The 27,913-nt window shown below is 40.5% G+C and overlaps 1 protein-coding gene across 2 annotated transcripts in view; it reads left to right on the top strand.

Annotated features, from left to right (window-relative positions):
- The window catches only part of pdgfrb (platelet-derived growth factor receptor, beta polypeptide), a 34,554-nt gene extending 6,720 nt beyond the window's left edge, over positions 1-27,834 (top strand). Inside the window, exons 2-23 of one of the 2 annotated variants that reach the window (XM_059346349.1) lie at positions 4,123-4,197; positions 4,760-5,077; positions 6,257-6,514; positions 7,185-7,315; positions 8,018-8,174; positions 8,957-9,137; positions 10,360-10,475; positions 10,662-10,785; positions 10,913-11,124; positions 11,755-11,849; positions 11,962-12,094; positions 13,248-13,352; positions 13,644-13,754; positions 14,957-15,113; positions 15,292-15,458; positions 15,838-15,950; positions 16,479-16,601; positions 22,152-22,263; positions 24,225-24,324; positions 24,413-24,518; positions 24,934-25,223; positions 25,913-27,834. In XM_059346349.1, coding sequence (XP_059202332.1) covers positions 4,149-4,197; positions 4,760-5,077; positions 6,257-6,514; positions 7,185-7,315; positions 8,018-8,174; positions 8,957-9,137; positions 10,360-10,475; positions 10,662-10,785; positions 10,913-11,124; positions 11,755-11,849; positions 11,962-12,094; positions 13,248-13,352; positions 13,644-13,754; positions 14,957-15,113; positions 15,292-15,458; positions 15,838-15,950; positions 16,479-16,601; positions 22,152-22,263; positions 24,225-24,324; positions 24,413-24,518; positions 24,934-25,223; positions 25,913-26,051 — 3,297 coding nt within the window. In that variant the 5' untranslated portion in view covers positions 4,123-4,148 and the 3' untranslated portion in view covers positions 26,052-27,834. Of the gene's footprint in view, positions 1-4,119; positions 4,198-4,759; positions 5,078-6,256; positions 6,515-7,184; positions 7,316-8,017; positions 8,175-8,956; positions 9,138-10,359; positions 10,476-10,661; positions 10,786-10,912; positions 11,125-11,754; positions 11,850-11,961; positions 12,095-13,247; positions 13,353-13,643; positions 13,755-14,956; positions 15,114-15,291; positions 15,459-15,837; positions 15,951-16,478; positions 16,602-22,151; positions 22,264-24,224; positions 24,325-24,412; positions 24,519-24,933; positions 25,224-25,912 lie in introns of both variants that reach the window. The other variant, XM_059346348.1, reaches the window with a different exon arrangement.
- The last annotated feature ends 79 nt before the right edge of the window (positions 27,835-27,913 follow it).

Below are 27,913 nucleotides of genomic sequence, written 5' to 3'. Positions count from 1 at the left end.
TAAATTGAAGATGTTTGTTTTGCAGATCACAGCTTCCTGTACACTTCAGCAGAGTAAACACCAGTGTGTGTGTGTGTGTGTGTGATGTAAGACTGTGTGTGTGCTCCCTCTGCTGTCCCACTCTGTGCTTTGATGTGGTGTTTCCCAGAAATTGTATTCCGTACGTCTGCATGCTCCCTTTGTTGTCTTTTCCACTGTCTGGTGCTGTGTGCAGTGTTTTTGTGGTGTGTCTATGGTTTGTCATGCCTTGTCATTGGTCTAATTGGTCTGTTGATTGTTTTTTCTGTTTCTCTTCTTTCTTTGTTCTTGCTTTTACCCATTCCTGATTATGACTTTACATCTTTTCTGCACAGCTTGTTATTTAAAGCAGTTTTTCTCTTTTCTAGAAGCTTCATTTTGTCCTCTTCTCATTGTGGCGTCTCTTGTTGTCTCCGTGACTATTTGGTTAGTGTTTGTGGTGGTCTGCTGTGTCACTGATGCATCACAGCCTTACACCCACTCAAGAACAGAAAATTTCCTCATACAGGAAGTCCAACTCTCCAGCTGCACTTTGGCAGGCTTTTTGAACATCTTTCTCTCTTTTGTTAGAGATTATAATCCCCCCTCCCCGTTTTTATAAATGCAACCTTCCTCACCCTTGGGACACACTCGAGCCAACAGTTGGCTGCAAATGTGGTTCAGAAAGCAGTTCCCACCTCATCCAGGACTGCTCTATCACTGCCAGATGTTTAAGTAAAACATGTAGCTACAGTATATATAGATAATCCCAGAGGTGGGATTACAGGCTGCTGTGGGGTGTTGCGTGGGCTGCGTGCGTCCCGCTGAGGTTTGATTTTACCATTCTTCCTCATTAAGTGGTGACACTTTGAGTGTAGCAGCGTTGTTTATGAAAGTCAGGAAGGGTCAATCAGCCACCAAATTCCCAGCATCTGTGGGAAAATTTATACAGTGGGATAACAGTTTATCCGTCATGGTGATTACTGCTTCATCACTTGCGTAAACACTGTTTGTTTTTGACCTCCAGGGTCATTACGGGAATGGAGTATTCCATTTCAAAAGCTTAAAAAGACAACAATAAACAACTGTGTTAGAAAAATGTTTTTCAGATCCTTTAAATCATCTTTAAGACCCTCCACACGATCCTCGGACTGAGAGCCACTTGACTCGACTTGACTTGTGGATATCATGGATGTTTCTTACTGTAAATTGCCTCAAACACCAGTCTGCTGTCTCCATGGTTCAAACAGGAGGATACTTTTTTTTAGTGGTCAAACTGCTACCAGTTGTTTTGATTCAATGGTAAACAGAGTCACTAAAATGCCGCCAAACCTTCTTGGCAGATTCACCAGTGTCCTGACCTTAACAACACATCACTGTGTGTTTATTTTCTTTCTTGCACAAAGAGCTGACCGTGACGGAGATTAAAACCAAAACAGTCTTTAAAGTGCTCCACTCCAAAATGACTCCTAAAATGTCTGACCTGGACTATACTGACTTGTGAGATATTTTCATATTCCTGAGGAGGGAGATGTCAGTGATCTTTATTAAAATCTGAGCGCTGGGAAAGCTTTATTCAGTTTGTCACAAGTTTGAAAGGCCAATCAAGACTCCCGGCCGGTTTGCACTGCTCTTTAATTGGTCAACCTTGTACAAGCGGTGGTGGAGGCCAGATCCAGAAGTTCTCAATGAGGGAGACAGGGTTGATGTGCTTCCTGCTACTTTTTATATGGTTTAACTAAAATCGTGGTAGTATTTTTAAAACATGCCTTTAGAGTTTAAGTGTCTTCTCACACCTAGACAACGACTCTGATATTAGTGTTGCATGTTCTTAAATCTTGGATCAATCTTACGATAGTGTTCACTCTCCAAACTCTTTTTGAAGTGGTCCTCTGGCTCTGGCTCTCTGATCCGAGGGTCAGATTCCCTCTCCGTTCAGGATCCCCCCCTGCCCATCAGTCAACATAAAACCTCATCGTGTTGCAGTAGCCAAACATTATTTTTCCGTCCTTTTTCAAAGACACCCAAAGTCCGATTTGAACACACTGAGCTTCTTGTTCAGTTTTCTGCTGATCTCAGATGTACGTTCATATCTTGCAGTAACCTTGAAGCTGTTTTTTTGTCTTGTTTTAGCAAAAATAGCATCAGCAGCCAGTTACAATAAGATCTGTTAGTCCTCATGCTGCCAAGTCACACATGCCTTTGGCGTCACCGCGTTTGGCTGTTGTCGCTCAAAGTCATCATCCCTGACACTGAGGTTGTTGGTTCCCGTGAGCGCTGATGTATGGCTTCCTCAGTGGAAGGTCCCCTGTTGCTGGTTGCTGGGCCCCTCGGGGATGAGGTGACCCCCCTGCTCCTGCCGTCATCACCAGCACGGTCCCAAGTGTATCAGCGGTCCTGGGAAAGTTCCAGAGAAACACTGTGGGAACGTGAACTGTGCATGGACACCAGTGACAAAAATGGGAACAGGGGGAGAGATCTGTCTGTGTGTGTGTGTGTGTAGTGGGTGAAGAAGATGGGAGGGGGGTTGGAGTGTAATGCAGCGTGTGCCTGTGTGCTTCAGCACATGCAGCATGCATCATGTGCCAATACGGATGTGCGTATGTGCGCATGTGTGTATCTCTCCCTGTCTGTCTCTCCCTTCACCCCTTTTTATTAGAACCAGGAGGCCGGGGAGGAAATGGAACAGTCATGTTTTTGGAGCAACTCAAGTTTTCGTTTTGGGAGCGGAAGTGCCAAAGGCAGTTAATTCAAGAGAGACAACATGTGTGTATCTCTGGTTTGAGTTACTGCCTTTGGGTTAGTCATGGAACGTCTTGTTAGTCACCACCACCGCCTTAGTGATCTCTCATCTATTTTATGTCTTAAACATGGCCATTGTAAAATCTAAAACTTTGACATAATGATGTAGATACAAGGTGGTGTTAGACTGATAAATGAAAATTGACAAAACTCCTAACAGTTGGAGATAAGATGGAGAAATATTATCTTAAAAACTATTCTAGTGTTCTATAACGTAATGCCTAAAGATAACCCAACATCTTAAAATAGAGATTGTAAAATCGGATTGCATATCGAGTAAAAATGTTAAATGGGGTTTGATTTCTCAAGATACATTTCACAATTTTTCCACTGCCTCCCTCCCTCACTTCCTCCTCCACCCTCGCTCTTCCCAAGCCTCGCTCTTCCGCCCTCTCTCTCTTTCCCACCCTCTTGCGTACAGGCCTGTGATCCATCCTTAACTGTTTCCAGACGTCTGTGTGCTGCAAGGCTTATCCCCCATCCCAAACATAATAACAAACCATTCCTCCCCTCCTCAGTCTTCCCTTCAGACTTCTAACTTGCAGTGGTTATCAGCAGTTAGGCCGAGTAAGGGAGGAGGGCACAGTGTTAGTCACCTTTGACCCCAATAACTCTTAGTTGATGTTGATGTCATGTTTGTGTATGGCATAATATTCTTTAGTATTACAAAACCAAAGCGACCTTTCCAAATCCTAAGTTTGTTCCTGTGTCAGCCATTTCTGTGAATGTCCCATTTTCACTTTTGTTTACACCAAAACCAATTAATGGCTCAGCACGGCTCCAGAATAGCTTTGACGCAGCATTGTTGCCAGTGAGTGTGTTGCAAGGCTGCACACAGTGACCCGTTTGTTAGTGGGCAGAATGCTGGTGAACCAGGAACAAAAAGAGCCAGACATTGTCGCTCTGTCCGGGTGCAGCGAGGCATCAAATACCTCCAGTGTGAGCTGCATCTGCACCTCAGACTGGAAACACTAAAGGGGGCAGCTTGACAACACTCTACATACTTTCTGTTTGTTTCCTTTAGTATGAGCACAGCATTTTCTTTGATTGGAAGCAGATTTGTTCTGACATGCAGTGTGATTTATTTTCTAAACTCTTGTTTAACCTGACCCGCTGTAGCTCATGGGGGCAGGAATTAATCCATCATGATATGAAGCCTTATGGAGAGATGTCAAAATAGCTCTCCCTGCTGTGTTTGTTTTCCACTTCATTTAATTGTATTTTTTGTGGACAGAATTATCTGTTTCTTGACGAATTGACGTAGGCAGTGTGCATGGTACATGAAGTTTAATCAGCACTGTTATCCCTTCTGTTCGTCAGCAGAACAAAGTGAATTGAAGGCGTCCACCATGAGGAGGGTGACAGCATCCACGCTCCATATAACAGTCACGGTTGCAGGTGAGAGCTCGCTTTCAGTAAACAACAGAAAATGAAAATCTGTAACGATATGCAGGTTCTTTTGAAGTGAAGCATAGAGCATGATGCCAAGCATTTTCTTTTTTCTTTTTAGAGCGTGTCTAATAAAACTTGGAGGGGTCATAACCTTAAAAAAAAAGTGCCTTACATAAATTTCAGGACTTGCAGTTATAAAAATCTGTGCTCACTGAGTGGGTAGGCTATTTTAAAAGGTATTATTTTGTGTCTATACAGTAATACTAAATAGACACCGAGACAGTGACACAGATAAAGATAAATCTTTTTGGATTATTCATAGGCTGTCCTGCTTGTGACATACACTTATTTTGATGTAAATGTAGAGGAAAATTCAAACCGCCCTCTGTCATTTAAAATACATCTGTCAATGACATCATTATCCTCCTACAGATCCACTCCAGACAACTTATATCCTTCATCATTTAGAGATAGAACAGGATCTGTGTTGTTGATTTAACCTTTGACCTCACCCTGCTGCCTCTCTGACCTCCCGACCTGACCTTTTCTCCTGTTGTGCCAACCACAGCTCTCCTGTATCTCTGCGCCGAGCTGCACTGTCTGGAGATCACACCCGATGACAAGCAGCTCGTCCTGGCCGCGGGCGCCTCTCTCACCCTCACCTGCTCCGGCTCAGGGGAAACGACGTGGGTGTTCAAGAGGGACGACGTGCCGTACTTCCAAGTGGAACCAGTTCAAAATCCTGGAAAAAACTACCAAATTGTGCAGAGCAGCCCCACATCCAGTGTGTTGACCTTGTGGAACGTGAGCTGGAAGCACACAGGGGTGTATCAGTGCATTGATCGTCACACTGAAGAGCCGAAGGAAGTGGCTGTTTTTGTCCCAGGTGAGGCTTAGTGCTATTATAAAAGCTGCCTGACATCAAAGACAAGACTGACTCAGTAGGTCTTCTAAAGAGGGAGCATTACAATATCTCATTGATAAAAGTTGAAGGGCAGTCGTCCTCCAAGACCTGCCCTTCTCTCGCAATATTAATGTTCCAACTTGAGGGGGCGTTCAAGTGAATTTTCTCAGTCTGGGACTCATTTTTCTGATTGTCTCGACACAACATGAATGCAGCACAAACAACCTCTCTCACAATGTTAAAGAAAGTGAAAAATAGTAAAAGTTTAATTGGTTCTTCCTCTGCCTATACTACACCCTTCCACCAAGTTTCATGAAATGAAAATTCTCAGAAGGTTTTGTATTGTTTTCTCATTGGTAAAAAAGAAAAAGATAAGATAAGTCACTTCACATGCTTAAAACAGCTTGAGGCATACTAAGTCTTGAATGTACAGTCGATGCACGTTATTACCCCACAATGCATTGCACAGCTGCAAAGAAATGTGAACTGTGTCATTCAGTTGTTACTTGAGCCTCAACTAAACAAACCAAGTTTTCATGAATTCACCTCAATGTGCACAAATGTCCTATCTCTTCTTCTCTTATTATGTCAACATGAATTCAATTATTATTAGATTACTATTAATTTAGAACTATTAATTATCATACCCAAATAATTACTTATTGATCTCAATTTACATAAATGATTACAGTCACAAGCAATCTACAGGCTGCACTTATTTATGGCACTAAAACATACACGGTCGCTCATAAAGTTGAAATAATAAAACCATTTTCAGACACAATCCTCTATTAATTTTGGTTTCATTTTCCTTGTGATATGATTGGAAGAGATTAATTAATAAAGTTTGGAGAATATATACACTATCTGTCAAGAATAAATGACATTGTCACAATCATATCAGAGGAGGAGGTAAAAAATATTTAATTCCCACATTTATGGGCGACCGTGTATATAAACGTAACTTTGCTCCCACACTTTGTTTAAGTTTAACTGAGACCTTATTATATCCTTTTGTTTGTATTACAATTCTGATTTCATGTGCACTAACTGTAATAACAGGATACTATAGATATGAGTTAGTATGAAGCAGAGAACTGTAAACAACAATTGTTTGATCCATGATTTAATTAATCAAACAAGTTATGTTTCTGTCCACAGACAATGATGTGTGGTTCGTAGAGAGCATCCACGGCATGGTAACAAAGACGAGTGAGGAGAGCAACGTCCCCTGTGTGGTCACCAACCCGGACATCAATGTCACCCTGTACGAGAGGGACACTGATGTGCAGATCCACGGGACTTATGTCCCCAGTGAGGGGTACAAGGCACTGCTGGAGGACAGGACCTATGTGTGTCGGGGAGAGCTGAACGAGGAGGTCAAAGAGTCCCAGGCCTTTTATGTCTTCAGCATTGTGGGTAGGTGTCCAAGTTAAAGACTTTGTTAGTTAGAAACAGCTTTTCCCCAAATAAAAATGTGGTCATTATCGGCTCGCCCCCATGTGTGCTGAACACACACAGAGTTGGCGCCTTTAATTCAATCCCAGCCTACACCTAAACTATTAACGATAATGGTTCTATCTTTTTAAAGTGCTATAAAACTATCCATAAAATGTCCATCACAATCCTTAAAACAGCCTATGCAGCATAATCTACAATTCATAGCCAAAGCATTGCACTGTCAGTCCAAAAGTATAATTCCTTCCCATATCATCGCATACGCTTTGATCACCTAATAACACTCTGGAAGACTTGCTACTGGAGGCTGTGCAGAGTTTTTTAGTGGGATGATAATGATGTAAATTCTGGTCTCAAGATGAAAAAAGTCAGTGAGAAAACACATTAAAAAGTACTTTTGTGAAGCTGTAAATTTTTGTTTGGTGCAAGAGCCAGCTGCAAAGTTCTCTTCTGACCTAATACTGATGAGATAAAAATATACATTTTAGGGTTTATTTTTGCACACCACCGATAAATTAGTTGTGACGGAGACTTTTTACACATATTGTTTTGATAAATCACGTCACCCCCCCCCCCCCCCCCCCCCCCCTCTTCCTCCTCCTCTCCCCCACACTCTCTCTTCCCGTCCCAGTCCCAGGGTCCATCGACGCCTACATCAATGCGTCAAAGACTGTCCTGAAGCAGGGCGAACCGCTGACAGTAAACTGCACAGTGCATGGAGTGGAGCTGGTGTATTTTTCCTGGTTTGTCCCCAAGCGTGAGGTGAGTAGGAGTGGAGCAGAAAAAGCACATTGTTCAGCTTTCCCTTCGTGTTCACTCTCAGGCCTCTTGACCGAGCCCAGATTGCATCAAGATGTAGAGACACACCTCAATTTTTATCCCCTGTGCAATTCTACTGATAACCTGTGGTGTTGGTATTGTAAAAACGGGTTCTTTGGAGGCTTTTGAATCATGATGAAGATAATCTACCACCACAGAAAAGTTTCAGCTTTTCAGATATGGTTCAGATTATGAGACAATGGGCCCCTGGGCAGAGACATGCAAAAGGAGACTCATAAGACACACAGACCACTGGAGGAGTTTTGGCTCTTTTGTTGTTGCTGTTCTGCATGTCTTTGTAGTTATTATGTATCTTTTCTGTGTTTTGTGTCTCTTTGTGGTAATTTTTGCTCTTGCATTAAATTATAACCATTTTTCGTGATTGTGTGGGCCTTTCAGTCATTTTGTGTATTTTTTTTGGTTGTTTTGTGTCTCTCTGTCGTAAATTTGTGACTTATTTTTGTCATTTTGTGTGTTTTTGTAGTAATTTTTGTGTCTTTTTGTGTATAGGCCATTCAGTAATTCCTCTATATATCTAGGGGAATATAAATATCCTCAAGAAATGTAGAAATGTCCGATTACTTAAATTTTGATCATATTGACCATGACAATAAAATGCCACATTCTCGTCCTTCTCTCTTTAAGGACGAGCCCCTGACAGAGTTCCCGTCCCCCATGAGCATGCGATCCTGCCTGTTCTTCCCTAACACCACGGTGGCTCACAGCGGAAACTACGTCTGCCATGTCCACGAGAGTGTTGAAGACCAGACTGCCTCTGCCAGCGTCAACATCACCGTGCTCGGTTAGACTAACCCACACACAGAAGTAAAACAAACTGCTGCTGGACAGATTATTATTGTGTTTCGCTGACAGAGAGAAGACTGCTCATTATGTAAACCTTTTCAAGTCAAGGTGAAAGAGGTGCTTCTTTTAAAGGAAATGAAGAGGACTTCTATTTATTTCTGTTTAAAGTGTGAAGTAAGCTGTTCGCATGGTGCAGATGCCCTGACTGACACCTTGAAAAACAAAGTTTCAAACCAGCTCTATATTTAAACTTTTGGGAATAAAGTCCAAGTATACAAGGAATGTTTGTGTAACCTTTGACATCAACATTAACATACAGTAAGTCCAGCATCTGAGCAAATATGTGATCTTCAGAGCAGCAACTTGTGGGCCAATTAAAGCAGGATTCATCAAACTAAACTTCTCTTCATCGTTCATCTCTTGATGAATATGTTTGAGTCTGTAAATGCTTATTCTATCTGCAGCGAGGTGTGTTATGTTTATGAAATCCTTGAATAACTTGAACCGCCATGCTCCATGGAGAACAGGACAGTTATTAGTGCTCTCTGGATATCTCAGTGGAAAAGACAGATAGTGTCTGCCCACAGAAGGACAGAAACCAAAGGCAGCAGTACAGTACTGTCTGTAGCCTGCTGTCCAGTGAAGTAACTGGAATATAAGCAATTATATAACTATAATTATATATCTACACAGGATTATATAGTAACATATATTTTATGCAGAAGATCACTTGTGTGACATTTTTATCATGTTGCTAATGATTTTCTTTTCTTTCCTAAGAGCGGGGATTTGTGGATGTGAAGCCTGCTCAGCAACAAAACATTTCAGCCAAGCTGCAGGAGAACGTGGAGCTGAGAGTGGAGATCGAAGCCTACCCTCCCCCTCGGGTCCGCTGGAGCAAAGACGGAGCCACCATCAAGGGAGACAAAACCATCATGATCAGACAAGAGCATGAGATCAGGTGAGACATCCAGCCAAACACATTTAAATTTCCTACGTACTATAAAGAATTAAACACCTCACAAGTCATAATTAGCACTGGAGCCCTGTTAGGGCGACAGCCTCCGGAGGCGTCCAGCTCTCATCAGTCATCACCAGATAAGGCCTTCGCAGAGAGAAACATAATACTCTCTGGAGGGCAGGACTCCATCATTCATCACACAGGAACCATAAACACAAGATACCTGTCACAACTTAGCAAATGTTTTTCACCAAAATGCCAAACACGGTTGTAATTGCAGGACTATGTTTCCAAATTTTTGCCAACACAAAAAATCAAAGTGAAATACCGTCCATGTGCTTGATTCAGGGAAAGAGAAACAAGCCCTCTGTTAACAGCCACCAACCCCTTCACTATAAATAAAGAAGAGAGAAAAATACCAGATGTGACCTTAGTTTTTCTAGTAAACTTTACTGAATATAAAGCAAAAAATTCCATAACACATTCCATAACAACATTATCCCAGCGTGTTCCTTTTCTTAAACATCCGTCTGGAAATAAATCTAGAAATTAGTTTGCACTCCCCAAAGCAAAGGAAATACATCTCCATATGTGAGCCGTGCTCAATGCAGAGAGAGGGCATATTACTTTCTTGTACAGGAGAATTTTGTACTGAGACCTCCTTTGTCCTTTGTGTATTTATCAGAACTTATTCCTTTGGGAGCATTTCGCACAACTCTCAAAAAACGTCAATGTAAATCTTTTGCACAGTGCTCATGTTCCTAATTCGCTACTGTATTTATCACTGCTGCACTTTATACTGCTTATTTATGCTACCTATTTATACCGCCTATTCACTTGCACTTTAGTACTTTTAATATGTTGGACTTTTCGCTGCCTGTTTATTGTTATTGTTCGTCTGTCTTGTAACTTTTGACGTGTGCTGCTGCCTTCTTGGCCAGGTCACCCTTGTAAAAGAGGTCTCGATCTCAATGGGTTTTTTTATCTGGTTAAATAAAGGTTAAATTTAAAACTATAACCAAGCAAATCTCTGGTCTCTGGCCAATCCTCACAATATATTCATTACTCAAATCTCACTTCTCTTTGTAACAAATATTGGGCAGCCAATATATATTAGAGAATTTTTTTTGTATCTTTACATGCTATTTTATGTCTTGTTTTTCTTTACAATGGCTGCTTCTGTAATGGTGCATTTGATGATAAAGACTTTAAACTTCCTCAGGTATGTCACTATTCTCACCTTGGTGAGGGTGAGGACGGAGCAGAAGGGCCTCTACACTGTTCTTGTCACTAATGAAGATGACACAAAAGAAGTGACCTTTGACCTGGAGGTCCAAGGTGAGATACTGTTTTAAGAGTTATGAAAGAAGATAATTATTTGTCCTGAACAATTATCACAGCACATTTTTAAGGCCGTATTACTGATCTTGAAGGATAGCTGATTTGAAAGTGCGTAATCAAGGACAGACTTTGTTTTTATCCATGTCAGTAGTGATTAATGTCTGCTGCCCCCCCTGTGTGTAGTTGCCTCTCAGATTAAAGGACTGACTGACCACCACCTCCCTGGGAAGAGACACTTGGTGACCTGTGAAGCTGAGGGGGTCCCGACCCCGACCATCCAGTGGTACAGCTGTGACAGCATGCACAAGTAAGTCACCCATTCATCACCAAACTGTCACATAACAAACACCAGAGGGCTGACCGCACACACACATGTATTTGACTTTCAAATTCGGTGCGTCCGCTTTGACTCCTGCTCTCATGTCCTGCTGCAGGTGTAGCAACCAGACAGCGGTGTGGCAGCCGCTCGTACCAGAGCTAGAGGTGCTGAGCATCCAGACCGACGTCCGCTACAGCGAGACGCGTAAAATCAGCCAGGTGCGGAGCCAGGTGACCTTCCACAAGCCCCAGCAGGTCACAGTGCGCTGTGAGACCAGCAACCAAGCAGGACTTATTGACAGAAGAGACGTCAAACTGGTGTCCAGCAGTAGGTGTCATGAGACGAATGTCCCATTTTAATGTTTTTAACACAAAGTCGCCCATAAAGTTGGAATAATTTTGTTTTCAGACAAAATCCACTGCTAATTGTGGTTTCATCGTCATTGTGATATGTGTGGAAGAGATTGGTTAATAAAGTTTTGAGGAGATATACACTTTATCTGTCAAGAATAAATCACATTGTCGCAATCATTTCATGGAAAGAGATAAAAAATATTTTATTACAACTTTATGAGCAACCGTGTATATAAAGGGCATATACTGTAATATTGTATGTATGTTTACCATTTTCATTAAATATATGCCACTTTAATTAAATCAATTAAAACATGTAAATAATAAAATATAAAATGTCAACATTTGAGTTAAACTAAACAAACATGGTGGTGTTGTAAAAAACAAGAAAACGATTATTTTTGAGACATAAAACAAGGTTTCACTACATGCTAACAGATGCTAAAATGTGTTTTTTTTTGTTGTATATCTCTTAATATCAGCCTTACGATAACTTTATTTATAAAAAAAAATTTTCACTGCCTACATGTAAATGTATATATCTATATTCTGTTCTATCCTCCAATCTTTCCTTCTCTCATGCTCTGTGTTTTGCCTGTTGCAGCGCTTTACTCCCAGGTGGCAGTGTTGGCTGCTGTTTTAGCCTTAGTGGTCATCATCATCATCTCCATCATCATCCTCATTGCAGTTTGGAGGAAGGTGAGCAACAAAGTCACAGCCATCAGCATTTTTTAGTTCCTCTTTATATGTGAATACAAAGTAAAGTGAATTAAAATTAATTATTCCAGTTTTGTTCTTGTGTGTGTTTCAGAAACCTCGCTATGAGATCAGATGGAAGGTGATAGAGTCTGTGAGCCAGGACGGTCATGAGTACATCTATGTGGACCCCATCCACCTGCCCTATGACCTGGCCTGGGAGATGCCTAGAGACAACCTGGTGCTGGGTGAGTCCTCAGACAGTGTAGAGGTGGTGTTGGTCATGAGCCATGTGAAGCCCAGGGATATGTTCTGTGTGGCTGCACAAATGAACTGCCTTGACTTGGATATGCTTCCATGTGCATTGAATATTTGATAAAGATAAGTTATTGGAAAATGAAAAATTTTATTGGACAACAAAGAAAAATGGATAGTTAATGGTAATGTTCTTTAAATACATATAATTAAACATTTGATTAATATGTTCGTTAATAGAGATAAATTATACTCAGAGGAAAACTTTGCCTGTTTTCAACCGCCTTTATGTCATTGCAGTGTGCGTAGTAAATGCAGATGAACAATGTCTCGGCAATGTTTCCCTTTAATTCATTTCAAATTAATTTTGGATTAATTTGAAAGTTAATTCATTCATTTAATATTTAAAAACAATAATTAAATAAATTACAAAGAAGAATGATAAAAATAAGCAAATTTCATTAGAAAAAAATCATTTAAAATTTTATAATATTTTGCAAAAGGCGGTTGTGATTGCATTTTAAGCCTGCATTTGCATGCATAAAATATATTAAATAATGTATTTATTCATTTATTTATTAGATTACTATATATTAATATTATAATCATGATTTTTATTAAGTTTGTTATTGCTTTAGTTAAATATTCTTTTATTTGATACATGATTAATTTATTTATATTTTTCTTTTAAGGTGCTAAAGTTATTGTGGTCCATTGTAGTGGCCATAAATCACTTGTTAGTATTAAACTAACCAGAGCAAAGAAGTGAGTATGTCGCTGTCACCAGGTGACTTTAGTGCTGTGGGTGGTTTGGGTCGTCTGGGCATATTGAGGCCAGAATACTAAGTGAGGTTTGTTAGACTTCTCAGTATTCTTGGATCTAATTCTTCCTCATTTTAAAGCTCTTTTGTTTTTGATGATGTTTTGTTGGTAGTCAGCCGCTCATTACAAACAGGAAGCTTTCCAAACCCCCTCAGGCCTTCAAGAAAGTCACCTGGACCATCTGTTATAACGTTCTCAAGCCAGTTTCCAGAGAAATGTGTTTACATTGAAATTTTAATGAACAGAGAGGATCTGTCTTCCTTTTACTTTCTACCATGTGCTTCATTCACATTCTGTCCCACTGAGCCTTTCTTTGTGTTTCAGGTCGCACTCTTGGATCAGGAGCCTTTGGCAGGGTAGTCGAGGCAACTGCGTTCGGTCTCACTCATTCCCAGTCCAGCACAAAAGTGGCCGTGAAAATGCTGAAATGTAAGACATAGAATGTAAAAGCCATGTGCGTACATGTGTGAACAGTAAAGGAAGACAACAGTAGAGTCCCCTGCATACAGTAGCTGTCAAACAGTTTGACACCAGCGGCATATTCCTGCTGCAGCCTGCTGAGCTTTAGTTTGGTTGCCAGCCTGGTTTGAGTTTCAGCCAGCAGGTCATTGAGCAGTTTGGCAGGACGCAGTGTGTCCTGCTCTCAGTATGATAAGTTCCCCTGCTCTCCTACCTCACGCTGCCCATCTTTCACACACGTCTCTCTCTCTCTGCATCCAGCGACAGCCAGGAGAAGTGAGACTCAGGCTCTGATGTCAGAGCTGAAGATCATGAGTCACCTGGGTCCTCACCTCAACATCGTCAACCTGCTGGGAGCGTGCACCAAACATGGTGAGCACACACGTGATAATGAGGTTGAGGTTCTTTAAAAGTTTAAAAACTAAAAAATGTTTTCAACCAAAACAACACAAACCTAAAAATTAATATAATATGTCACTTTTAAGTTTTTCCGCACAATTTGTTAATATTTCTTTTATTTTTTTAGGAGTTATTGCCTGAAGTTCTGTTTCTTCAAAGTGAAGAGGCATTTAAAAAACAGACCGATATTCTCAAAATATTACACTAAAAACGTATATACACACAGTTGATAAAACTGTGTTTTTCGTCATATGACTTACTATGACTGAACATGTGCATGTTGAGTGAAGAAAGTTACGATTTCATGCAAGGGGTTCATGTAGCTTCAGGGTCAACTGCAGAGAGACGAGCGGATGTAAACATGTTGTGGAGACGCTGCTGCTGAAGTTCTGTTTGAACTAGAAACACTTAGTAGATCATCAAATGATTAATGGCTGCCATAAAACACTCAGAATGTGTTCTTCAATTATACTGTGTTTAATAATTCACAAATAGTATCTTTATATTTAATTAAAATACATTTTAGCTTGTAAACAGATGCAAAAAAATCATGCATCATTTACGTCACAAATACACTTGACAATACGTAAAAAAATATTATGAAAGGTATATCATAATTGATTTACTTATCTAGACCATTTACATAAATCTATACTTATTTTATTAACCATTTTTGTTGTTAAAACTTTCTAAAATTGGGATAAGAATCAGAATATATATTATCAGAGACATTTTAACTATTTAAAACGTCTAAGTTTTGTTCATGTTCATATGTTTGGTGCATATATTATAACATATTAAGAGGAAATTGAAGTAAATGCAACAACTATTAAACTGAATTTGGCCTAAGATTTGCTTTTTAATGTGCACTGTTGCCCATGAAGTTGGAATAATTTTGTTTTCAAACACAATTCCTATTTAAATGCATCAGTAATGACTTTGAAGAGATTAATTAATAAAGTTTTGAGAAGATTTACACTTTATCTGTCAATTATAAATCTCATTGTCACAATCATTTCATGGAAAGAGGTAAAAAATATATATTTTCCAACTTTATGAGCAACAGTGTAAATTTTTGTTATATGAATAGCAAATTTTCCTTGCCTTGAGTGAAAAGAATGGTCTAGTATTGTTGGTAAATGCGAAATTCTGTCTTTTGTTCTTTCACCTGTTAGGCCCTCTGTATCTGGTGACCGAGTACTGTCGCTATGGAGACCTGGTGGACTACCTGCACAGAAACAAGCACAGCCTCCTGCAGTACTACGCTGAGAAGAACCAAGACGACAGCTGCCTCATTTCTGGAGGAAGCACTCCGCTCAGCCAGAGGAAAGGGTGAGAAGAACAGACAAACATTTTGTATAATCATGTGCTTTCACATTCAAAGAGAGAGACACAGATGTCTTTCTTATATAAAATTTGATGTGATGAGGAACCATGAATAAATGTGGATTTAGGCTAGTTTATCACATTACATTTCATTTATTTTTTTACACTTCATGCATCCCTGCAGCTATGTGTCCTTCGGAAGTGAGAGCGATGGAGGATACATGGACATGAGTAAAGACGAGCCCACGCTGTACGTTCCCATGCAGGAGCAGATGGACTCCATCAAGTATGCAGACATCCAGCCCTCTCCCTACGAGTCTCCCTACCAGCAGGACGTCTATCAGGAACAAGGTCTGATTTGTGTGTCTGTAGACCCTGTTGAGTGTTAAAATAATTAATTTTCCAGTGGTGTCATTGGAAATGAATATGAAGCATTCAGCACACTGAACACAGGAAACACGGAAGAATGAAATACACATGAAGTACAGTTTGACATGATACTGTTTAGTCTTGTAAATCACTGAATATAGTTACCACTCTCTCTTCTCTTTGATATAAAAGCACTGAAAAATGTTTCAGCATTTGAAGGGCGTGAGCTTCATTTCAGGCCGTGCAGTCACAGGACAGGCGGAGTTCCCCGCAACAACAAGACACTGTCTTCATTCATGAGTCGCTCCTCTCTGACTCCGCTTTTAATGTTTGTCCTCTCACCTTTTGTCTACGTGTTCAGGTGGCGGCAGATTGGACCTGGCCATCAGTGACTCTTCTGCTCTCACCTACGATGATCTGTTGGGCTTCAGCTACCAAGTGGCAAAGGGGATGGAGTTCCTCGCCTCCAAGAATGTAGGATATTAAAAATAAGATTTTATTATGTAGCTGTGGATCTAGGTAAAACTTTCTATGGAGAACACATCTATAGTACATTATGAGGACGTTCACAGTGATTTATAATGCATCTGTAATGCTTCATGACTACACTAATAAACCCACATGATGCTTTCTGATACACTATATCATGTGTGTTTATTAGTGTAGTCATGAAGCATTACAGATGCATTATAAATCACTGTGATTTATAATCCGTCCTTATAATGTACTATAGGCGTGTTCTCTATGGAATAGATATATTATTATCTCCATTCAAATGAATATTGCCACACACACTCGTGCTGGTATGCCAAATATGAAGCTGCAATGAGCGGCCGGTTAGCTTAGCTTAGCTTAGCTTAGTATAAAGGCTGGAAACGGAAGGAAAGAGCTAGCCTCGCTCCGTCTGAAAATACTAGTAGCAGCAAAACACCCCCTTATTGAAACATTTACTGTATGTTGTTTGTTTAATCGCAGCACAAAACCATTTTTCCCCCTCCACAGTGCGTCCATCGTGACCTTGCTGCAAGGAACGTGTTGATCTGCGAGGGGAAACTGGTGAAGATCTGTGACTTCGGCCTGGCCAGAGACATTATGCATGATTCCAACTACATCTCTAAAGGCAGCGTAAGTGGCAAAATCATAAAGGACAAAAAACATGATGACACCTGACATTCAGTAGAGTTCAAAATAATAGCAGTCCAATGTGACTAACCAGATTAATCCAGGTTTTTAGTATATTTTTTATTGCTACATGGCAAACAAGGTACCAGTAGGTGCAGTAGATTCTCAGAAAACCAACAAGACCCAGCATTCGTGATATGCACGCTCTTAAGGCTGTGCAATTGGGCAATTAGTTGAAAGGGGTGTGTTAAAAAAAATAGCAGTGTGGCATTCAATCAGTGAGGTCATCAATTTTATGAAAAAACAGGTGTGAATCAGGTGGCCTATATTCAAGGATGAAGCCAGCACTTGTTGAACATGCATTTCTCTTTGAAAGCCTGAGGAAAATGGGTCGTTCAAGACATTGTTCAGAAGAACAGCGTACTTTGATTAAAAAGTTGATTGGAGAGGGGAGAACTTATAAAGAGGTGCAAACAATTATAGCCTGTTCAGCTAAAATGATCTCCAATGCTTTAAAATGGAGAGCAAAACCAGAGACACGTGGCAGAAAATGGAAGACAACCATCAAAATGGATGGAAGAATAAGCAGAATGACAAAGGCTCAGCCAATGATCAGCTCCAGGATGATCAAAGACAGTCTGGAGTTACCTGGAAGTGCTGTGACAGTTAGAAGACGTCTGTGTGAAGCTAATCTATTTACAAGAATCCCCCACAAAGTCCCTCTGTTAAAAAAAAGGCATGTGCAGAAGAGGTTGCAATGTGCCAAGAACACATCAACTGGCCTAAAGAGAAATTAGCCCAGTTGAACATTTTGTGGACTGATTACAGTAAAATTGTTCTTTTTGGGTTCAAAGGCCACAGACAGTTTGTGAGACGAGCCCCAAACTGAATTCAAGCCACAGTAAACAGTGAAGACAGTGAAGCATGGTGGTGCTAGCATCATGATATGGGCATATATATATCTCCTACTATGGTGTTGGGCCTACTTATCACATACCAGGGATCATGGATCAGTTTGCAGGTCATGTTGCCTTATGCTGGAGAGGGCATGCCCTTGAAATGGGTGTTTCAACAAGACAATGACCCCAAACACACTAGTAAACCAGCAAAATCTTGGTTCCAAACCAACTACATTGATGTTATTGTGGCCAGCCCAATCCCCAGACCTTAATCCAATTGAGAACTTGTGGGGTGACATCAAAAATGCTGTTTCTGAAGCAAAACCAAGAAATGTAAATGAATTGTGGAATGTTGTTAGAGAATCTTCGAGTGGAATAACAGCTGAAAGGTGCCACAAGTTGGTTGACTCCATGCCACACAGATGTGAAGCAGTTATAAAAAACTGTGGTCATACAACTAAATATTAGTTTAGTCGCCGTGGAGGTAAGCGGAGTGGCTGTCTGGTGAGGCTGAGGGCCGGGTTGGTGCGTCCTGATCGAGGTGGATATGGAGCGGGACCTCGCCTTTGTATCTCCTGACGTTCGCTGGACCCTGTCGCTGCCTGGTTGGTACCGGTGGCGGGTTCGGATTGGATGTTCCAGCCCCGTGGACCCTGCTCTCCTTGTCCCCGCCTTTTTAACAGACTTTTCTGTGTTTTTGGCAGATATCATGCCAAAATATGACCGGGTCCTTATTGCTGGAGATTTTAACATTCATGTGTGTTGCCCTGAAAACCCTTTGGCGAGTCACACACTTGATCTGGTTTTATCTCATGGTTTGCCTGTTCTTAACCTGGAGGTCTGTGATGCTGTTTTCTCGGATCACATGCCTGTACTTTTTGAAGCTGCTGTTTGCCATAACACAGTTAAACCTCGCGCTGCTGCTCGCAGATGTCGAGTCATTAACTCTTTCACTGCTGCTCACTTCTCTGCAGTCTTCAGTCAGAGCTGCATGATTCCTCAGTCTGTGTGTGACGACACAGAGTCTCTCAACTCTTGGTTCCTGGACATAGACTGTATATAAATAATGGACGTAGTCACCGTGACGTCACCCATTGGTTTGTGGACTGCCCGTTGGAAGCCTCGAGTTCAGCGTTTATACTCGTCGCCATCTTGCGTCGCCATCTTGTTTCCGATACGCGGAGCAGACCATAATTGGACTGTGGCGGAGCGCAAGGGATCTGACGACACTGACTACACGCCTCTCTACACTGGCAACCCGACTGAGAGAAGCCGCTGCTAATTCATGTTAGCATTAATTGGAGCATTAACTGGGATGTTAGTTTTGGCTAGCAAAAAAACAAAAACAAAATGTATCTTTCTTACCTCAGAAAACTGAGCAGCGACTCCTTGGAGTGTCTGTTTGTCCAACCAAACACTGAACAAGACATTTCTAATGAACAAAACGTTCAAATAAACTGTCATTAAGTGTAAATACAGTGAAAGGGTCAAAGTTATGAGACCAAATCGGTAAACGTCCTCTTTTCTATCTATATAAAGTTATATATAACTTAATTGACACGTTGCCGTGGATACGCATTGCTCTGCTTCTCTCCTGGTGACGGCTCGCCTTGTCAGTGACCTGTCAATCAAAGGTAGCCCCGCCCCAAATCATACGATTCTTTATCTTCTATTTTCTTCTAAATGGGGCCATTATTAGAACTATTGACATCAAAATGTTTTGAAGAAGATTTTTTACTAGCGATTGAGACCATAATGTTGTCCCTGAAAAAAAATTCTGAGGTAATAAATCAAGTGAGAAGTTTTCAAATTTAGCACTGAAATGAATGGGCAGATTTCTTTTGCAGCCAAACTTAGCACCCCTTACTGGAATTTTCGGTGAATTGCAGGCTTTATGCACTTCCTGGTGGCTTCCATGCTCAGGCACGGAGATTGCCGCCTGTTCCTGGACACCTGTCAAACTGCTATAGACACTGCTGCTCCTTTGAAGACCAGGCAACAGAGAACTAAATCAGAGCCTTGGCTAAGTGAAACTACCCACATGGCCAGACAGGAGTGTCGAAGAGCGGAACGAAAATGGAAAAAGGACAAACTACAAGTGTCTTTTCAGATATTGAGGGATTGCTGGCGTCATTTCCAATCCACTGTAAGAAAGGCAAAAAGAAAATATTTTGCTGATATTGTTATGGTGAACCGTCATAAACCTTGTGTGTTGTTTAAAGTAATTAACTCTGCTCTTAATGCACCACCTACTGGATTTGATGCCTCTCCTGCTCTGTGTGAGAACTTTCTTCAGTACTTCACTAATAAGGTCGCCTCTACCAGAGCACTTATTTCACCTCCTGCTTCTGATCCTTCAGTGTTTGTACCCTGCTCTGCTGTTTTTGACAACTTTGAGCCTGTGACTTTGCCCTTTGTGCAGGAGATTGTGTGTCATTTGAAGCCCTCGGGTTCGCCGGGTGACACTGTCCCGCCCCGATTGTTTAAGGAGGTTTTTCACACTGTTGGCCCATCCTGTCTCACAGTAATTAATAGCAGTCTGTCCTCTGGAGTAGTCCCTTTAAATTTTAAACATGCTGCGGTGCAGCCTCTGTTAAAAAAACCTGGGCTGGATCCTACTGTCTTGGCAAATTTCAGACCCATCTCTAAACTGCCTTTCATCTCTAAAATTCTAGAGAAGATAGTTTATTCACAGCTCATGGACTTTTTAAATGCAAAAAATATTCTTGAGATCTTCCAATCCGGTTTTAAAACATTGCACAGCACAGAATCAGCGCTTTTAAGAGTTTTTAATGACTATGATATGTGATTGTCTACTGACTCTGGTCATTGTGTTGTCCTGGTGCTTTTAGATTTGTCTGCAGCTTTTGATACAGTGGACCATGAAATCCTGTTGGCTCGTTTGGAGCAGTGGGTGGGCATCAATGGCACAGCACTGGAATGGTTCAGGTCCTATCTGTCACATCGGACTTTCTGTGTCAGCCTCGGTGACTCTGTGTCCTCCACTGCTCCTCTCTCATGTGGGGTCCCGCAGGGCTCGGTGCTTGGCCCGCTTCTTTTTCCCTCTATCTACTGCCACTTGGGTCCATTCTCAGAAAACACGGAATTTCTTTTCACTGTTATGCAGATGACAGCCAAATCTATGTCCCCCTCAAAAAAGATGACTCCTACTGCATTGACCCACTTCTAAGGTGCCTACATGACATCAAAGCCTGGATGTGTTTTAATGAAAAAAAGACCGAAGTCATGGTCTTTGGTGGCTCCTCTGTAAACCCCCCCTGGTTGATCTGGGTTCTTTGGCACAACATCATAAGCCAATTGTGAGTAATCTGGGGGTTAAAGTGGACGCTGATCTTAAATTTGACAGCCAGATCAAAGCTGTGGTGAAGTCCAGTTTCTTCCAGCTACGGCAGCTGGCAAAAATAAAAACACTCCTGCGAGCACGGCACTTTGAGACAGTAATCCATGCCTTCGTGACCGCTCGGCTGGATTACTGTAACGCACTTTATATGGGGATTAGTGGGTCCTCCATTGCCCGCCTTCAACTGGTACAAAATGCTGCTGCACGTCTTTTAACAAGAAAGTATGAGCACATTTCACCTGTTTTAGCTTCACTGCACTGGCTGCCCGTTCATTTTAGGATTCATTTTAAAATTATTTTATTTGCTTTTAAAGCTTTAAATGGTCTTGCTCCTCCTTACCTCTCTGAGCTGCTGCACCCCTACTCTCCTACCCGCTCTCTCAGGTCAGCTGACCAGCTTCTCCTGAGAGTGCCAAGAGCGAGGCTGAAGCTCAGAGGGGAACGAGCTTTTGCCATTGCAGCTCCAAAACTGTGGAATGAATTGCCGCTGCACATCAGACAGGCCTCCTCACTGTCTCATTTTAAATCTCTTCTTAAAACCCACCTCTTCTCGTTGGCTTTTAACACCACGTAGAGTGTTGATTTTATGTTGATTTTATGATTTTTTGTTTTTATTGTACTCATGCATATTTTATTTTGTGCGGGCAGTACATTTTACATTTTATTTTATTTATTTTTATCCCATTTTTAATTTATTTTATCTTATTGCATGTTACTGATCTATTGTTTACTTTCTTATCTCTTTGTATTGTATTATGTATTTATTGTTTGTGCAGCACTTTGGAAACCTTGTGTTTGCTAAAATTGTGCTATATAAATAAAGGGGATTGGATTGGATTGGATAGTGATTCACAGGATTGCTAAATCCTAGAAACAAAAATGTTCGTACAAAATAATTTTGAGTTTGTAAAGTCAACGGCAGACTGCTATTTTTCACAGCCTTAAGAGCGTGCATATCACGAATGCTGGGTCTTGTTGGTTTTCTGAGAATCTACTGCACCTACTGGTACCTTGTTTGACATGTAGCAATAAAAAATATACTAAAACCTGGATTAATCTGGTTAGTCATATTGGACTGCTATTATTGTGAACACTACTGTATGTCCCTATGAAGTTCAAATGCACTAAAATAAAGTTGCTTGGAATAAAATGAAACTGATAAATAAATGCAATTTAATAGATATAGCCAAAGCAAAATGACATAGTGCAAGTAAGATAATTAATGGGTCTAAAAATAAATGTAACTGGGCTATTTTAACCCTGTCAGTCTTATCTTACATTTCTTTCATTCAGACTTTCCTGCCCTTGAAGTGGATGGCACCAGAAAGTATCTTCCATAACTTGTACACCACCCTGAGTGACGTTTGGTCCTATGGCATCCTTCTTTGGGAGATTTTCACACTGGGTCAGTCCAAACGCACACACGACAAACACATCAATATAGGTCGTGTGGACAGGCAGCGAAAAACAAGCGATATTGACGTATTTCTCTGCCTGCTGCAATGTGTCCACCGCCGTCTTGCTGACGTAGTAGCAATTTACGGCGAAGCAAAGTTAAAATGGCGGATGTCCACCTTCGGCTGGAGGTTGGGCTAAACAAATGGCGGACTGTCACGCAGGAGAGCGTGCGTAGCGTCCTGTGTGAAAACAAGAGAAACTAATTTTTAACGTAAGTTACTTGAATCATGTTTTATCAACGTAAATTAAATTTTTTATACTAACTCACCAGGAAGTTTTTTGCCCTTAACCTAGGTCAGTGGTTTTACAACATAAATCCACAGAAACTGAAGCCTTTTTACAACCGCCAACTGTATGTGTGCTATTTTTAGAATGCGCTGCTGTACCGCGAGTCGCGATACATACATATGTGTCCTAATGGGTGGAACTGACACATGACCTCTTCTGTCATTTAGGTTGGAGAACTTGTTGTTACTAACACACACACACAAAAGCGTTCAGCCCAAATCCAAATCAGAACTGTTCCACACATAAGAGGGATTCATCTTGTGTAATTGTGTATGTAGGTCACATTGTACGGTTCTGTCTGCTTGACCTCCTGTTAATTCTTAAAGTCATACAAACATTTCTGGTAAACTGTTTATTTATGGAAATGTTTTTCAAATTGTCTGAAGTAACAGTGAATGTGTGCATGCATAGCACATGTCATATCCCATGTCTCCATCATGAACCATATGAGTTCTAAACCTCATTAGGCACAGTTGAGCTTTAAAATCAGCACTTCCTTGCTCAAGGTAGAGTGAGTTTTTTTTTATTTTTTAAACCCTCTTCCCACGATTTTTGGAAACTACCATAAAAACAAAGGAGGCAGTTAAAGCATATGCAGCTTAAGTGGTGGAAAAAAACCTCACAATTCACCCTCTGTAAGTGATAACCAAAGATTAGCCGCTTCCCCATCTCAATCTGACATTCATTGGACTTCAGATACATCTCTTCTAACAGATCTGGGCCAAAGCAACAAAAATAATCAGTTGGTGATGTTATTCTTAGGAAAAAATATCTGCATGACTTTTGCCGATTTAGTTATTTGGATTTACAGTTTAAAGGGATAGTTCAGATTTTCTTGAAGTGGCATGTACAAACTACTTATCCATAGTGAGTGACTTACCGAGTAGATTGCGGTGGAACATCCCTTATTTTGGAGAGGCAGACAGGAGTACCAGTGCAGAAGCTAAGTAATGTACCACTAATGGGGGCAACAACAGAACTTGTTTTAGCCATACAAAAAAATGGCCCAGCTGCTTTACCGTGATGTCAGACAGCATTATTTAGGTCGCCCAAGGGAAACTAAAGCTGTTCTATGCTCTTGTCAAAGCCACCAGACTTTGTAATTTAACCAACAGAACAAAAACTTGTAATTTAACCGAACATAACATTGGAGTGGCTGGTTTTATCACCGTCTCGATCAATAATGTGTTATTGTGTGACTTTTAAGAAAATATAAAAAAGACTGCTACACTAAAGTCTCACAATACCACAAACAAACTAACTGATTGAGGCCTTGAGGCAGCAGGAAACCAGCAAAATAACTGTTTTTTGTAAGAGGCATTGATGAGAGCATAGATAACAGTTAATTCGGTTACCCCAGCATAAACTTCAACAGGGCTGTCTGACAGTAACTATATTCTAACTATAGAGTAAACTTAAGTTGGGTGGGCCTTTTTTTAGGTGGCCAAAATACCTTTTGTTCCTGCCCTCCATCCAGAGCAGTACATTACTTAGTTTCTGTGCTGCTTCTCCAAACCCTTATACAACCCCACTTCATAAATCCACATGAACACTTTGAATAAAGATGTAATTTAGATTTGCAGCTGATGCATGACTTCTTATTTGAAATGCCTTGTGCAGGAGGAACCCCCTACCCAGATTTGCCAATGAATGAGTTGTTCTACAGCGCTTTGAAGAGAGGTTACCGAATGGCCAAGCCTGCACACGCCTCTGAAGAAGTGTGAGTGTTATTACAATCTCCCCGCAGTAACTCCAACATGATAATGTAGAATTAGAAATTAATTATGTGCATGTTTTTTGTGTTGCAGTTATGAAATCATGAAGAAGTGCTGGGATGAGAAGTTTGAGAAGAGGCCTGAGTTCTCCTTTCTGGTCCACAGTGTTGGGAATATGCTAACAGACTGCTATAAAAAGGTACTTTATTTGTATAATTTGCCTAAATACATATATAGAATTTCTAAACTGTGAGCTTGGACTCATAACTTTATATCAGATCCTGATCTTCAAATGTTACTTAATCGAGGTCAGCTACTCTCTCACTCATTCACTCACTCACAGTCAGCCTATCTGCCCCCTTGAGGCTGGTTGAAAGAAAGAAAGAAAGAAAGAAAGAAAGAAAGAAAGAAAGAAAACCTAAAGGATAACTACAGTTCATGGAGTACACACTGCCCTCGCTGATTATTAACCAGTTTTTTTATTTGTTAGCTGTGAAGTAAAGTATTTTGTGCCCAATGTCTCATATCTTCTCTCTGCAACCTCAAGCTCACAAACCGTTGATTAATTGATTCTTCATGGCTGAAATAATAAAACTATTGTCCCCTGGCAACAGAAATACAGCCAAGTCAACGACAACTTCCTGAAGAGTGATCACCCAGCAGTCGCCCGCACCAAACCGCGACTCTCCTCACCTTTTCCCATCGCCAACCCAGCATTCGGCTCCCCGTCCACTCCCCTCTACATGCCCCCAGACCCCTACAACCAGAGCCTGAGCCCTGGAGAATTCAGCCCAGAGGCAGACACGCAGGAAGCCATAACTTCATACAACGAATACATCATTCCCATCCCAGACCCGAAGCCAGAAGACGCTTTCACTGACGTGCCATCAGACAGCCCTGCAAGGTACAGAACTGCTGTAAAACAGGCTGCATATGTGTGCAAAATGCTGGGGTTTCAAGAAAGATGAGGATGTATTTGTTTAACAAGAGGAGTCTTTTTCTTCCAGCACCCACCCACTCATCCAGATGTTGAGCTGAGACAATAGCTACATTATGAAGGCAGATACAAACATGCAGCCAACGTTGGCTGTATACACCAAATAAATGCTTGGCTGCATGAAATCCAGATACTTTTTTTCTTTGATGATGAACACATGATTAAATGTGATTTAGCTCTTGTTCAGTATTAATGTCAGTTGGGACACCTCATCTTCAAAATATTCACCACATGTGATTATTTTGTGATTATTTCACCACAGGATTACTTAACAGCCATTCATTCTAATTTTCTAAAAAGAAAAGTAAAGTGTAATGACAGTCAAGTAATTAATTAGTAGATTTATAAATAATTTTTATTTACTTTTCAAAATAATTGCTGATTAACTTTCTAGGTTTTAAGTTATTTTTGGAACTATTATAACTGAAGTACAAGTCATTCAAATGTTCTCAAAATTGGTGAATACTTTAGTTTTTGAGTTGAAATGTGACTTGGTCAGAAGATGAAAAATGGGAAGATGAATCATAGAAAGATTTCTATGACTCATACATTCCTGAGGGCACAATGTGAATTATGTTTTGTCTTTGTGTCCTCAGCTCTCTGGCTCTGGAGGAGACCGACTCTGTGGACACTGCTGACACCCTCCCAGAGGAGGACAGGCTGGAGGAGACCAGCGAGAAAGACGCTCTGCTCGGCTCCTCTGGGACGCCCGAGGTAGAAGACAGCTTCTTGTAGCCACGTAAAGGGACCCTGAGAAAACATTCCCCCCTTCTTGGGATTTTCTTTTCAAACCTGCCTGAAAAAAGGGAATGTGACTAAACTAGAATGTAGCAAATTGAAGAAGGCGATCTTCATATTTCCACTAAGCACTCGAAAAGTTTTGCCCGTTTTTCAAACTTAGTACCTCTGAAACTAAAATGGTTACAAATAATGAGCATGATGATCTCATCCAGTCATTTATTGGAAGCTTGCCATTATGTACGGTACTCTCCTTACACTTCTAGAGTTTACAGAAAGTAAAGATGTATTCTATCATAGCCAGAGACTTATGATGCCTTATGAGATACGTGTATTTTGTGGTTAGACAAATTTAGCCATATGTGTCTTTTTGGCTCTTATTATTTTATCCCCTTATTGTTCACAAGCAGCAAACTTTTTTTTTTGAGAAACAGTATTAGTTTTAACAGCACAAACGGATTAACACAATAATATAAACAAACATTACACAAACATACACAAAATGCTGTCCAGACAAGAACAATATTAAATTCTCATATTATTGGGAATCATTAGCACCATCAAAACAGCGATCAGACATGAAACTAAAGTGATTGAATATAAAGTTTATGTTGCGTCTTTCCCTATCAGTACGACCCACAACTGTATCCTGTGTTATAATATTTTTTTATAAAATGTTACTTTCCATGACATGAAATACCAATTCTACGTACATGCACTGTTTTACTACGATAATTACTTTATTTTTAGCTTCACATGCCATAGTGTTCAACATTTTGTTTTTTTAAGAATTATATGAAATATGTCATTTTTGTGAATTTTGCCTTCTTGTTTTGTATAGGTTTTATTCATAGTTGTGTGCCAGATTTGCACTTTATTTAGACATTTGTTGATATTCATAATGAAGATATAAATATACTCTACAATATAGATTGAATAGTTTACCTGAGGATCAACTTTTGACTTGTAGCTGTTACAGTAAATCAGTCTCTGTGATGACCATAGACCGTATAAAAGAAGTTGAGGGGGCCTCCATGACATCACCTATTGGGTTTTGGACTATAATTTTGAAGGCTGGTCTATTTAACTCGAAATGGGACCATCATTTACAAAATGAACATCATGCTATTTTGAAGAAGACATTTACAGTGATTGAAACCATAAACTCACCAGGAAAATGTTTACCGAGATGATAAATAAAGTGAAAAATAGGTTCATTTTCTCATTGACTTCTTTACAAACTGACTCGAGAGGAGTCACCCCCTGCTGGACATCAGAGAGAATGGCGGTTAAAGCCACATTGGCTTCACTTTCAGTTGGAAATCTTTTATACGGTCTGTTGTGATGACAGGTGACTCTCTCGTGAAAATACTTTAAATACAGCGTCTCACTGCCTGAGCACAAGACGGCACACATCAGTGCCTTTGTATAGACTGACAGATTTCTGTCTCGCAGCTATTGTTGCTTGCTGATATGATATAAAGGGCTAGTGTACTCAAGAAACCTAGATAGCCATATGTGTACATGTAAAAAAATGACGCTTTGAGTCTTCTGCTGCATTGTATAGCATTCACTTACACAATGTTTTAACTGCCAATAGTATAGTATCGTCCACCATTTAAAACTCCACATTGTCATTTTCTGTAGCAGTCTAAAATGCACAAGATCACTGTATCACAAGCTACGGTACCAAAGCTCTTCTTAACGTTTACAAATGTATTTTTTATATGTGCCATTTTATATGTTGTAAATGTGACAATAAATGTGTATTATCATAGAAGCACTGAGTCCTTTCTAAATCATATAAAAGTACTCATCTCACTGCTTCTATTTACACCTTTGTATTTTCCCCCTGTTAA

This window comes from Centropristis striata, chromosome 12 (assembly GCF_030273125.1).
Source record: "Centropristis striata isolate RG_2023a ecotype Rhode Island chromosome 12, C.striata_1.0, whole genome shotgun sequence".
NCBI classification, from domain to species: domain Eukaryota; kingdom Metazoa; phylum Chordata; class Actinopteri; order Perciformes; family Serranidae; genus Centropristis; species Centropristis striata.
The sequence above is the reverse complement of the archived record's forward strand: the minus strand, read 5'-3'. Positions and strand labels throughout refer to the sequence as shown.